The 14,179-nt window shown below is 37.6% G+C and overlaps 1 protein-coding gene across 1 annotated transcript in view; it reads right to left on the reverse strand.

Annotated features, from left to right (window-relative positions):
- The window catches only part of cacna1c (calcium channel, voltage-dependent, L type, alpha 1C subunit), a 228,548-nt gene that overhangs the window by 39,592 nt on the left and 174,777 nt on the right, over positions 1-14,179 (reverse strand). Inside the window, exons 14-33 of the mRNA XM_030151107.1 lie at positions 13,210-13,370; positions 13,019-13,092; positions 12,704-12,855; positions 12,049-12,250; positions 10,848-10,968; positions 10,475-10,589; positions 9,754-9,871; positions 9,439-9,508; positions 9,134-9,266; positions 8,906-9,035; positions 8,010-8,069; positions 7,701-7,807; positions 7,216-7,230; positions 4,963-5,050; positions 4,751-4,858; positions 4,584-4,636; positions 4,324-4,470; positions 3,676-3,877; positions 2,964-3,122; positions 2,722-2,832 (exon numbers count right to left, since the gene is read on the reverse strand). Of these exons, the coding sequence (XP_030006967.1) occupies positions 2,722-2,832; positions 2,964-3,122; positions 3,676-3,877; positions 4,324-4,470; positions 4,584-4,636; positions 4,751-4,858; positions 4,963-5,050; positions 7,216-7,230; positions 7,701-7,807; positions 8,010-8,069; positions 8,906-9,035; positions 9,134-9,266; positions 9,439-9,508; positions 9,754-9,871; positions 10,475-10,589; positions 10,848-10,968; positions 12,049-12,250; positions 12,704-12,855; positions 13,019-13,092; positions 13,210-13,370 (2,326 nt within the window). The remainder of the gene's footprint in view (positions 1-2,721; positions 2,833-2,963; positions 3,123-3,675; positions 3,878-4,323; positions 4,471-4,583; positions 4,637-4,750; positions 4,859-4,962; positions 5,051-7,215; positions 7,231-7,700; positions 7,808-8,009; positions 8,070-8,905; positions 9,036-9,133; positions 9,267-9,438; positions 9,509-9,753; positions 9,872-10,474; positions 10,590-10,847; positions 10,969-12,048; positions 12,251-12,703; positions 12,856-13,018; positions 13,093-13,209; positions 13,371-14,179) is intronic.

Below are 14,179 nucleotides of genomic sequence, written 5' to 3' on the forward strand. Positions count from 1 at the left end.
TAGATGGCAAACAACATCTGCTGCCACTTCGCAGCCCTATTAAGGTGGTATGAGTTTGTTCAGTGCACAGGATGCAGATAAATTTAGTTATGCTTGATGAACTGGGACATTAAAGGACACATTTTAGTTCTAAGTTTAATGAGCAGAGTTCAAGGCGGAGTAAGCGAACCCTGAGAAACACAGTTGATGTTAGAACTCAAACAAACAAACAAACACACCCCACCATTCAGTCTTCCTACATAAGCTCCACCCCCTGTCCTTTCATTCCCCCTGTCCTGTGTTCGATGACGAGTGACTGGGCGGAATCGTGGTGTCTGGACCGCTGTGCTTTATTCCCATTTACAAAGCCAGGACTGTGTACAAACACCACATTTTGACAAAACTGCATTAGATTAGAATCACTTACTCCACCTTTAACTGTTTTTCTTTGTGTAGTCTGTTCATCATTTGCAGTTGAATATCCTGTTCTGTTAGGGATATAAACATATAAATAACCTGCATCTTGAGGCCATTGTGCAATGCTGTGGCAGTGATTATCCTGAAAGCCCACTTTGTTTACTTAACCTATTGAGGGTAATTTATTACCAGCAGTGGTACAAAGTGAGTATTTATTAAAAGCTGCAACATAGCTCCAGGCCAAAACAGTATTTTTTAGAGGGGTAAATACTGAAATGTGATCGTAGAGAAATCGCAGAGAGAGTTACAATAAACCTGGTATTGTGTTGTTTAATAGTGTAGATGCTGGCAGAGACGAAATATGAGTACACTTGAGTGCCTTTAGGGTAAGATACGACAAGGACATTATAAGTGACCTGTCATATGAGTATTTTCAGTAGCATTCCCGAATACTGTAAACTAAATTATGGCTTACTCATTAAAAATTCAGAAAGCACAGTCTAAATCTGACTTTCTGTGGATAATGATGCTCCCATGTTAGCACTAATGTTAGGTAACAAGACCTGAGATGCCTGTTAGTACGCCTGAAGCTGGTTGGGGATGTTGAAGAAGGGAAATAATGATGACAGTCTGGATAATGAAGCATGACCTTTTAGCTTTTGTGCGCATCATACTTTTCTCTGGCCATAAACATGTTAGTTATATTTTGCATTATCCTGATATGGACCTAAACTAAAACTGATAAAGAGGGATGTTAGAAGAAGACTGATAGGATTTAGTGATCTTCAAATGTAGAAGAATCAAAACCTTCATTATGTAAAAGGTATCTCTGGCCTCTATGATATTGTTCTCAGGGTTAATGGGATCTTAGTTTAACATTAGTGAATCATAAGTTGACTGTTATGATCAAAATGCTAATCCAAATGTACACTACACCACACCACACCACACAGTCCACCTATAACAGAAGCCCATAGTACAGAGAAATAAAAATCATGTCTTTTCACAGTGTGGTCGGATATCCAGAGTCATGCAGCACAAACAGAAACAGTACACAATGTAACATTAGGAAATCAATGGAATTGTGATGTGGGTTTCCAAATAGGAGATGCTCTGAAACCTGTTGAAAAGTTAAAGACATTAGCATGAATTTTGTTCTGGTTGGAAATGTTGCTGGACCTCCATTTTGGCAGCTTTAATATCTGAGAAGTAAAACTGTTAGAGAGATGTAAGAGATGTAACAGATAACATTATTAATCATAAAATCAAATCAGAGACAACAGACAACCCCCTTATTTTCCCACTATTTGTAAAATAAAACAAAGCAACGTTTAGTCTGTGGAAGATGTTAGTGCACTTTAACTTATTAAACAAACAAAATACATAAAAGTAGAAGAAAAGGTCTGTTTATTTTCTAATGTAGCCGAGTACATAATTAGTTTTGAAAAGTCATTATAAGATATGCATCTCACATTTTTCTTAATAATGAGCCAATTTTAAACCAAGACTACAAACTAATGGGAAAAACAAAACAAATACTTTTTAATTAGATGTTAGAGAAACTGTGCCATAAAATATAGACCAGTTTTGAATGACATTCTTTATTTTCATCAGTACATTATGTAACTGCACTGATAAAGAAAAAGTTAAATATACTTTCTTCTTAAACCCTGGATACTCTGGATTAATACTTTTGGATAAGGTAATTTTTAATGCTCTGGTTTAGATCTAGTGACCTTGAGTAGATTTCACCTCCATATTTTTCAGTTCATGTCAATTTAAAAAACCTAGATGGATTCAGTAGTGTTAAAATACATGCTCAATACAGTATTTTTTGAAGCAAAACTTAATTTTATTTTTTATTTTGATAACGTCCATGATTTATCTTGTGTTTCCTGCTGTAATTTACAGATCCTTCCCATCTGCTACTGTTCAAATAGCTTGTACACTAGGAAGTTCTCTGATTGGACCAATAAACCCATGCTGTTAGCAACATAGCAACAGTGACACAAGGGAGCAGGGAGATTAAAATCCACATGATGCCCTTCACTAATCATCTTTTCAAATCATAATACCACAATAATCATCTGGAGGAAATGAGATGGGGATTAGGAATACAAAATTCGCAAACAAAACAGTGGTAAGTAGTTACAGTATTTGCAATGACTGTAAATATAATACCATTCAATTCCAATCTATTAAATTCTTTTCTATTTATCACTGAATGATCATCACTAATAATTGTTAAACTGTTTATTTGGTGTAATCTGTTTTTTCCCCTTTTCCTCCCTGTCCTGTGTTCACAGATGAAGAGAGTGGACTTACCCTGGGTTTGAAGGCGATCAGTTTAAGGATCATCTCCACAGTGAAGAGTCCAGTGAAGAGCATATTGAGAATGTTCATGGCATCATTGAAATTTTTGGTCTGCCCATGGTGCTGTAAAGGGAGATAGCAAAGACACTCCAACAATGCTGGCATTTGATAGGAACTGTCATGCAGAAAAAAAAAAAAATCAATGTGTGTGTTTTTTCAGCCATCTGTCAGTTGTATGTGCGTATGTGAATTACCTGCATGGCCAGACAGATGGTGTTGAGAAGGATGAGTGTGAACATCAGGTACTCAAAGTAGGTGGAGTTGACCACATACCACACCTTGTACTGGTAGGGGTTCTTAGGGATGTAGCGGCGCAGTGGACGTGCCTTCAGGGCATACTCCACACACTGACGCTGTAATACACACAAAACACGTGAGCATGCGATAACCACGATATTTCACATTAAGGCTTGTCTGATGGTGTGTTGTCCAGTTCATTCATCAGTCTCTCTGTGCTCAGACAATCAAAGAAGAAAAGCTGTAGAGCTGCCTGTTGGCAGTCAGAAAAGCTTTTTCCTCTCTCCTCTGCATTTCCATGCTCTAACTCATCAGGAAAACACAGCTGCAGGGACTTGGCCTCGCTTCTTCTATAAGATTTAGTCATCTTCTTTCTAACTACTGTTGCTCCCTCCTGGCTGGACTCCTGAAGCAGTTCAGTCCTTAAAACTCATGTTCAGCCTCTCCACATTCACCCATGTCTCAACCCCACTCCCTGGCCTCCATTCCCTCTCCCTTGTGCCTTTGGAGCAACAAAGTGACTTTCCCACATCACTCAAAACAGCAAAGTCACTCTGTATCTTCCACTGTTACCTGAAAACGTCATAATTGATGTCTATGTTCCTCTCATTCTCATCTAAAGTATGTAACTGCTTAAGCAGCAACTTGTATGAAACAGACAAACAGTACCTGGTTCTTGTCCAGTTCACAGTTTTTGTACTCTTGCTCTCCTTGCTCCTGGAATGTAACGATGACGAAACCGACGAAGATGTTCATCATGAAGAAGGCGATTATGATAATGTAGATGATGAAGAAGATGGAGATGACCACGCGGTAGTTGTAGATGGGTCCAACATCCTCAGCATGAGAATCTATGGCACGGTACAGTAACCTGATGAAACAAGAAACATTGTTACAATCAAATTCACCTTTGTATTACACGTGCATGGGACAAAATACTGATATGGCAATATTAAGCACTGTATAATATTGTCAGTAAATATCACTATATTTATTAAAACATTCAGGTACTAAACAGATTCCTCTGACAATTTGAATCAGCAGTCTCTGCTTCTACACTTCATGCAGTAATGCCACATTAAAATTATGTGTATGTGTAAGAGACATTCAGCTAGGATTATTTTTTACATAATTGATGAAATTATGAAAATGTCTATGAAAACTAACACCACAATGCAGTACATAAATAATTCTTGCTTTTTTTCTACTCTTTCTTGTACTGTCTTGCATCATCTGTTACTGTGGACAATGTATTGTGATAGTATTGCATCACTCTCTACGTAATACTGTAGATTGCATTTGTATGTGGATTCTTACCCTGGCCAGCCCTCAAAAGTGGACACAGCAAACAGAGCCATCATGCCTTGGAGGACATCATCAAAATTAAAGTCACTGTTCTCCCAGTGTCTCTGGGCTCGTTCAGGTTTCCCCACATCACCGTCCTTGTACATGATGTAGGAACCCCTGTAAATACCGATGTTGGTAAATAGTGTGTATTCACACATTTGCAGTAGGCACTCAGGAGAGAAAATCTGACAAAACAGTCTTCTATGTAAATGCACGTAACAACATCTTACCTGCACTCTGCCTCAGTCTGTTTAGAGCTGTCAGTACAAAAGAAGAACTTGCCCTAATAGACAAAAATGGAAATGTAGTTATTACAAAGTACAGAAATAAACATAGTTCTATGCATGAAGGGTTCTGTGCAGGAAAGTCCGATTTTCATGCTGTCCCTCCGCTTTACCTTGAAGAGCTGCACCCCAATACAAGCAAACATGAACTGGAGCAGTGTAGTGACGATGACAATGTTGCCAATGGTCCTGATGGCCACAAACACACACTGCACTACATGCTGTAACACAAACAAGAAAAAAAATACATTATGTGAGTGTGCACTGTAATCTGTGTGTTTTTAAGCATGACGTTTTTCATTAAATAGGCTGTACATTAACTAACCTTTAACCCCTTGGCTCTGTTGATGGCCCTCAGTGGTCTGAGCACTCGCAGAACTCTCAGTATCTTCACTACGTTAATTGCGCTGGACCTGAAACAAACAACATATTAAACTACTATCTAGCTTATTTATTGAAAAACACAAATATGTTTCTCAGCTTTGAAACAAGGAACATCAATAACCTGTTGAAACAAAATGAATATGACTGTAAGTATACAAAAGGAAAATCAAATCCAAACTCAAAGAGATGTTTGCTATAAAAATAACCTTCAGAAGATTAAAAAATATATACATTTTTCTTCTGTGGCAGTAGCAATTGTGGATCAGAAAAGTCTCTCGTATACAACAGATTTCATAAATGGAACATAACTGATAATAAAACACACACAACACATATAGAAGATAAATCTAGGTGAATTACATGAACATGTGCACAAAACACAACACAGACAGACAAGCACATAGATACAAATGGACACACACAGGCAAATAGAAAGTTATTGTGCTGTAAGAGAGTGTCAGTACCAAGCCAAAGGTCACGGAGAGTGACCTTTCAAAGGAAAAGTTTATACATAGTAACCAAAAGGATCAAACCAATATCTTGACATTTTGAATGTGGCAAGAAGTTCATGGAAAAGGCTTCAACAGCATTCCCTCAGTGATCTGAAAGAAACTTCAGTCATATACTTAGATATTTGACATGAAATCAACGTGTACAAAATAGAATTCAAATGTGATTTGTCGGTATATTTTTCTTTGATTTCAGTACAATCAACTATAGGCTAGTCATTCTGTTAACTGAGGAACAAACAGAAAAACCTTTTCCCACAATGTGTCAAAGGTAAAATTAATACCTATATTCAAAATGTCAATGCATCCTTTTAAAGACAGGTCTTAACGTGAGTGGTTTCAAAAGGGGGTGACGTAGCTCTTTGTGTTGAACTGAGGTGAAAACGTAAGGGAGGACCAGTTGTGCAGGTTTTTACAGAGAGGTAAAGTTTAAGGCAGTTAAAGGTAGTTCATGTGGAGTCAGATGTTATGAGTAACATATCACAGGCAAACTAGCTGTGACGACGCCTTCTGCTCATATTAGAACAATCCATCCAAATGTCAACTGGAAGTTAAACAGCACACTGAAACGCTGCAAGAATACTGTATATGTTGAATTAATGTCCCTGAGTCAGCTTCTCTGCGCTGTGTGCCAACTGTCTCATCATAGAAATACAGCTCAATCAAAACTAATATAAAAAGGTGACTGATTGACAGATTGTGGTTCTGTAATGATGCAGCACAATTTATTTATATAGTGGCCAAGACCAAAGGCAAACTTCCTGCCTCATATGCCCATTCTATTCTATTCTATTCTATTCTATTCTATTCTATTCTATTCTATTCTATTCTATTCTATTCTATTCTATTCTATATTTGATGATAATTCAGTTCAAATGAGTTAATGAGTTTTACAAGCACGTTTTATTTAAGTATTTAATTCAGTATTTAGCTAAATTTGCACATTTATAAACTAAACCATACCCTTTAACAACTGTTTCCATTCTTCTCTGTGAAGCTGTACTTCAGTGAACACAAATTCTTCAAAAGAACTCTTGCGATACAGATGGTAATTGTTACTGATAGATGCTTCAATATTGGTGTAATACTCATCATTTTTTAAGAGTGTTATCAAATTAAATGTAGTGGAGGTATCTACAGTTACTACTGACTGCATTGCCATCACATTTAATCTGACTGTAATGTGTTACAAGACAAATCTGACACATTAACTACCTTTAACAATTCAAAACTGAATTTTAGCATTCAGGTATCATTTCTATAGCTTAGGAGAGTTCAGTTCTTCCAGAAACACATGAGCAGACTTTGACCTGCCCGTGGGTCTGAGACAACAAATGAACAAAGCAATCACATTAATTGGTTATGAAGGGTGATTACAAGAACAGGCGAGCAGAATTTACCCAAAGAAACATTTTCTCAGTCAAAACCAATTATGCCACTGTCCTTAAAACATCTTAGTATGCATTAAGGGAAAGATTTGAAGTGTTTCATAATCAGAAATCATGTGGATAATGTCTACACACAGCACTAAGAAACTGTTAACTGTGCTTTTTTCTTGCTTTTAAGGCAAAAATCACTAAACTCTCCCAGATCATAGAAATACCAAATCAAAGGAGTGACAGTTTTACACAGTTAAGGTGAAGGTCTGTTAAAGGGGTCATCAATACGAACTAATATGAACTTACGTCGAGAAGTCTAGTCTATTAAGCATTAGAGACAGAGAGTGTAGTGTAGCATGTTAAACACCAGGATGTCAAAGCATTTCAAGGAGGTATTAGCCAAAAGAAGCAGAAAACAGTTTTAATATACATCATAAAGAGAGAATGGACTAGGAGTAATGGAGTGTGAAGTTCTTAGAAAATACAAAAAAGTGAAACACAACATTATTCACTAATCGAAATGTTTTCCCCACTTAGCCACTAGACAAATTGATTTGTGTGTGCTTGAACAGTATTAGAGTTTCATAGGCTGCGATCTATTTGGCTGAAAAGAATTTTATAAGATGTCAGTGTAAATATACAATACAAAAAAAAACATAAGCTGAGATAGTGGGACTGCTGCACAGTCTGAGTTTTTTAATGTAATAAGGGGAAATACTAAAATGTTGAAAGAAAAGTAGAAAATACAAACACTATGAATGATATATCAGAAAACAATGTGTTGAACTCACTGTATTCCAGAGGAGATGAGGGACACGCTCACCACCACCAGGTCCAGAATGTTGAAATAGTTTCTACAGAATGAACCTTTATGGAGGAAAGCTCCATAGGCTGTCATCTGAAGGGGTCAAAGGTCAAACAGTTTAGGGTCGAAAGGCTCCAAATACAACAACTTAATGCTTTATAAAGGAAGCATACAGAGCCCTGGATTTGACTTTTTTTTCTTGTAATACCTGAGCAGCAACCTAAAAGGTATGTGCAAATATGTGTTAGAATTGTAATAATGTGAACATAATGAATTTCGATTCAGATTACATTACCTTAAGAATGATTTCTATTGTGAAGAGCCCAGTGAAGACATGGTCTGCATAGCCCAGGATCTGAAACAACACAGAATAAATATTACCCAAACTCCAGAATCTAGATTAATTGCACAAACTCTGACTTTTGACGGGGCTGTTGGACTGAAATTGTAAGATAAAGCTGAAGTAAAGCACAAGAAAGAGTCATGTCTAACTCATCTGAAGAAAGCATGAAACCAGAGAATCTAAGAATAGAATTTATTATTTAACTCTTTCAGACTATGGTCATGACAAGCAGACCAACACATGGTAGCCATGGAAATACAATAAAACTGATCTTTATAAGGCCACAGGGGATCTATTTTACTGACTGGGGGAAAAACAAATAAACACAGTACAGCACAGATAGTGATCTTTAAAATAAACTAGATGCTACAGATTCCATGAAAATGTAATGATCAATCTAAAGGTCTATTAGCATAACATCACATTAACAGATGATATTTCTTGTGCTTCCTTTAGCTTGACACTCAAAAATACTTGCCACAAGCTGCTGCATATGTGCATCATATACAGTGTAAATCTTAACTTGTCAGTCTGGCAAAAAAAAAAAAAAAAAAAAAAAAAAAAAAATTGGCACAACAAAGCCTAACGGGTGATTTCACATCTACTTAACTTAAGTAAATTACAGTTCTCGTACATTAGAATAAATCTCATTAAGTATAACAGACAAAGCACACTAAGGCTCTCCTTCTCTGTATGTTGCTTCCAGCTTTAATCCACTTAGTAACAATGAATGCCTGTGGGCATCTAATGAGGGCTACAGCATTTCCTTCATTCTGTACATTCATGTATATGTGGCCTTTTGACTGTTGATACAAACATCTGTCATCTTTTTTTATGTGTGTATGTACCTTATTTCTGAAGGAGTCATTTTTCACGGGGTCCTCTGCTGCCAAACTGATACTGCTGAGCAGGATGAAGAAGAGGATGAGGTTGGTGAAGATGTTGTGGTTGACAACCTTATGGCACAGAACCCTGAATCTGAAAAACAGAGACAGAACCAAATAATGGTTGGAACATGATCATGAATTCATCACAGAACAATATAGTTTTAAGGCAGAACTTCCATCTATTCTTACTTATTGGTGTGGCTAAAAATGAAGAAAGCGCGGGCCTCAGGCATGGGAACTGCCTTCTCCTTCAGCTGGATGTCAGACAGCGGCCGTGGTCTTGGGCCTACAGGCATCTCTGGTTCCTCATCATCATCGTCTCCTGATCAAAAGGAACAGAGACAAGAATGGAGACAAGGAAGGAGAGAGGAGAAGAGACAGTCATAAGAGACAGGTCAGGAGAAGTCAAATGGAGCTGTGTATTTGATGGAAATTTTTAAGCACTCTATAAAAAGTAAGTGTGTTGTATGTGGTTTGTGGCTGTGCTGAGTTACCTATGTAGTCATTTGCAGGATATGGGTTCTTCTCTTCACTCTCATCTCCACAGTAGTCATCCATGTTGATCTGTAGCGAGAACATTATTCATCACCTCATTACTTTCTCTTACAAGATCCTCACACAGTAGTTCATGAGATCTTTACTACATAAACTTAAAGATATTTACAATGTTGAGGAAATACAATATGAACATAGATTAGAAAAGGAATAAAAGAGGAATAAGATTATGGAATAAAACTAGATAACATGTAAACACATACTATAGTATTGATGCAGACAGTCCCGGATTCTATCTTTTTTTCTCTGTGTACCTTTGTAGCAGTGTTGGTTTCCCCATCAGAGGTGATAGACTTCAGCTCTATCTTCTCTTTCTTCTCTTCCTCCAGAGGAGGTTTTTCATTATCCTGACGCTTCTCTGGGCTGGTCAACCTGGAGGAGATGGAAGCAAGGGAAGATCATGTTTATCCTCTTTACTATTCCCCTTACTCAGGCTGTGTTAGCCTAATGCTCATTCACTTGGTTTGTATGTAATTGCTGAGTGTAAAAACTGACACTACAGAAATCAAATAAACACTGAGGTCTTCTACAGTGGTGTATATTTCAATCACAGAGGGTGTCTGCCTCATTCAAAGCAAACCAAGAGGAGAGTTGGCAGGCAGATTGTTGTTTTCCATCACACTTTCTCCTGAAATCGATACAGGTAGCTAACAAGGATATGTTTAGTGATTTGTGCCACATTATCCTTCTGACAAATTACCTTCGTAGGCAATAAGGCACTAAAATTATCCAATGAAATCTGTTTAGGCAGAGGACCAGGCAAATATCAACCTGTCTAAAAGCCATATTATACGACTTTGTTCTAATTGGTGAGCATTTGTAGTGCTTGTATTTCAAAATCACAGCATCCTTAACTGTTTTGGTGTTTTTGACCAACCAGGATGTTGTAAGTAAAGACCCTGACCAAAAATGATCAGACACAAAACTGTTCTCTCTTCCTTCCTTTAAGTTCCCTATCTTTTCTCCTCACTTTACCTGGCCAGTTTCTTCCTCTCCTTCTCCTCCTCCTCCTCTTTCTGAGCAGATGTTAGGCTCTCTGCATCTGCCAGATTGTCTACAGCGATGGCCAAGAAGACATTGAGTAGGATATCTGGTCAGGAGAGTGGGGTTAAGGATGTTTTGGATCCATTATGGTTGTAAACAATCTCAGCAGATGGAGAACATAATGAATAACCATTTTTCAAAAACACTGACCTGTTAAGAGGTAGAAACAGTAAACAGTTTTGTGAATTTATCATCATGTAAAACTCACTGCTCCTCCTTAAACTGCATATGAAATCAGGATCTATCTCACAGAAATCCATTTCATGGCAGAATTTATTGGCAGATCTTTGTTGTGGCAGGATACAGTTTCCACAGATGAAAAGGATGATGAAGTAGATGCAGACCAGCATGCCAGGAAAAGACGGACCACCGTATGCCATGATGCCATCGTACATGACAGAGTTCCAATCCTCTCCTGTTAGAATCTGTGGAAATAAGTCTAAATATTACAACTCTATTCAATTTGTGTCATGCTGTATGGCCCAATCCCCATTCACCCCTTAGCCCTACCCCTTACCCCTACCCCTTGGTCCTTGGACTTGGCACTACCCCTTGAAATGGAGCTGCAAGGGTTAGGGGTTGAAACATTCCCCTAAGAAATGGGACAACCTGTCGAGACCTGGTACGTCATCAGCGGTCATCAATGTTGCTATTAACAGATGAGACAACTTTGTTTCCAGAAGTATTCAACATGTCGTCAGTAGCTGTAACCGTCTCTGTTGCATGGACTTTGGTCATCTTTTTACAGCTATCAACTATAAACCACAGAAATGTGATCTATAACACATTGAAACGGCATTAAATGGTCGATCAAATGATTAAGTTGTTTACGAAGAAAATATGTACATTTGTGTGTTTCTTTCATCACACTGCTGCACTTTTTGGCTGTGTTTACCTCCATCTTGCCAACGATGGGAAATTTCCCCTACCCCTCTGTTTGTAGTGTGGTCCTGAAATATCTCTGTTTTGAGGGCTATACAGCCCTCTGCCTGAGCCCTTCCCCTCTGTCTAATTGAGAATCAGGACAACACTACCCTTTCACGTGTACGCGCAAAACCCAGGGGTAAGGGGGAGGGCCAAGGGGTGAATTGAGATTCAGTCTATGTCTTATTTTTAACCACCAGATTTTTCCTGATGTGAGAGTAGGGATATTTTTCAATTGTTTAGGAAGTTTTACTGTCTTTATAAAAAGAAAAATGATTATAATAAGTCATTTCTACTGAATCAATTGATATGCAACTATCAAAAAATATCTTTATAAAAACTACATTTTCATTAAAAAAAGAAGTTATCTCACCCATGTGATTAAGACAAATTTTATTTAATAGCATTTCTTTGTCTGAGTCATTCTAGATTAAAATACTTAAAAAGTTCATTTTGTACTGTACAAATGGAAAAGACGAAGATTATAATATCATAGACACAAGCTGAGGATGAAGACAGATGAAAACTAAAACGCTGCAGCACAATGGGCCATAAAGCCCCAACATTTATAGTATAATTACCTGAAACACAGTGAGCAGGGACTGGGGGAAGTTATCAAAAGTGCTGCGTCGGGTCTCGTCAAAGTTGAATTTTCCCCCAAAGAGCTGCATGCCCAGTAGGGAGAAGATGATGATGAAGAGGAAGAGCAGCAGTAACAGGGAAGCGATGGAGCGGACTGAATTTAGCAGCGAGGCCACCAGGTTGGACAGGGAGTTCCAGTATCTGAGGGAGAGATATAAAGGTAAAACTAGACTACTATACCATTTATGTCACAATGTACTATGCTAATATGTTTACAGAGAATAAAAATAAGATTAACAAGGACATTGCTACTACAATTAATCAATATATCATTCACATATTGATTACCATATTACTTGACAAGAAATTTGATAATTGATGACTGATTTGAACAATTTTCTAAGAAAATGTAGAAATGAAACTTGAACATGAATATTTTCTCATTTCTTTCATCTTCTGTGCCAGTAAATTGAAAATCTTTGGGTTAAGGTCCAAGCAAGATATTCAAGGAAGTCATGTTCTGATATTTTATAGACCAAATAATTATTTGATAATACAGTAGTTTAATTTCTAGTATTTCAGAAGGGAATTAGTGTATGTGTAATAATGGGAAAAGGTAAAAGGAGATACATACTCTCTGCAAAAACTACTGACCTGGTTATTTTGAAGATTCGCAGCAAGCGTACACAACGTAAAACAGAGATGCCGAGAGGAGACATGATCTTGGTTTCCACCAGAATAGTCTCAAGAATCCCTCCACATACTACAAAACTGTCGAAGCGATTAAATAGCGAAACAAAATATGCCTGTGGAAGACAGGGGAATGCGAAGAAGTTAGTGGAAAGGTAGAAGAGGATGATGATGTGCAGACTTTACATTTATCCAAACCAACTGGAAAAGTGAGAAATTCCTATTGAAGCATCTTTTCTCTAACAATTTAGAATTAATGTGGGTACATTAGTTTCCTACCTGTAGGCCTAGACTGTACATCTTCAACAGCATCTCACCAGTGAAGAGTGCTAGCAAAACCTTGTTGGCAATGTCTAAGGAGAAAGGAGAAAAGAGAGAAAAATAAAATATGACAGGAGAAAGGTGGAGAGAGAAAAAGAAAATGTCTGTGTGTTTCACTTTATGGCGCTGTGGTGGGGCAGCTTATGTACCTTGTACATCGGTTAACCACTGAGGCTGCTGGTGATGTTCAGAGGCAATGGTCAGGGTGTTGAGGAAAACCAGAAAGATGACCAGCCAATAAAAAACCTGGGATTTTACAGCTGCCCGGCACTTCCTTCTACATAGTCTGTTCCACCTCCGGGAGTATCGACTGAGGAGCCAGAGAGAGATTGAGAGGAAAAAAGACATGGAGAAGTAGGGGAAGATGGAGGATAAAAAAAGAAAAGGCAGGTGGGAAAAGATTGAAGGGTGTGAGATGGAATAAGAAAATGTAGCAACGGCCCATAACAGGAGGAAGGAGATGAAACATAAAAATGATCAAAAGAAACAAGTGAAGGAGAAAGTGAAAAATAAACAGCAGAGGAGAGAAAAGAAACAGAAAGAGTCACTGTGTGCGTCTACAGAGTAGTGATGACATCAGCACTCGGCCCATAGATGTTTGCTGTTTGAGAGCAGAGCTGTGGAACAGAGTTAGTCATCCTCAAAGACAAGACAGCAGTATGAAGAGCTTTGTTGCAAAAAGAGATATGTACCATTTGAGGAAAAAAGGAACACTACTCTCATGAAATGATTGAAGGCACAAAATTAAAGCGAAATGTGTTATATTCTGATTCACACTTGAAAATTCACATTGTTATTTTTTTTTTAACTTAAAATCCTTTCTCTCCTTTCAAACAATTCAACATGATGTGCTGTACGGAAACTCTATTGTTCTTGTCTTGCTCTCCACTACTGAAAACAAATGTTTTGACAATTACAAACTTCACACGTCGCTGTTATATCTGCAGTATTTGAAGTCCGCTCAAAGGGTCAACTCATTGTGTAGGCATGGGTGAAAATTATTTGTGAGCTGTTTTTCAATTTAAATAATTATTATTAGAAAAAAAAGGAGAAAATTTTTTTTTTTCTTTGTTATTTTAAGTGTGGGGAAACAGGAAAGCATGAATATGAATTTGTAAT

The sequence above is a fragment of the Sphaeramia orbicularis genome, chromosome 12 (genome assembly GCF_902148855.1).
Source record: "Sphaeramia orbicularis chromosome 12, fSphaOr1.1, whole genome shotgun sequence".
Lineage (NCBI taxonomy): Eukaryota > Metazoa > Chordata > Actinopteri > Kurtiformes > Apogonidae > Sphaeramia > Sphaeramia orbicularis.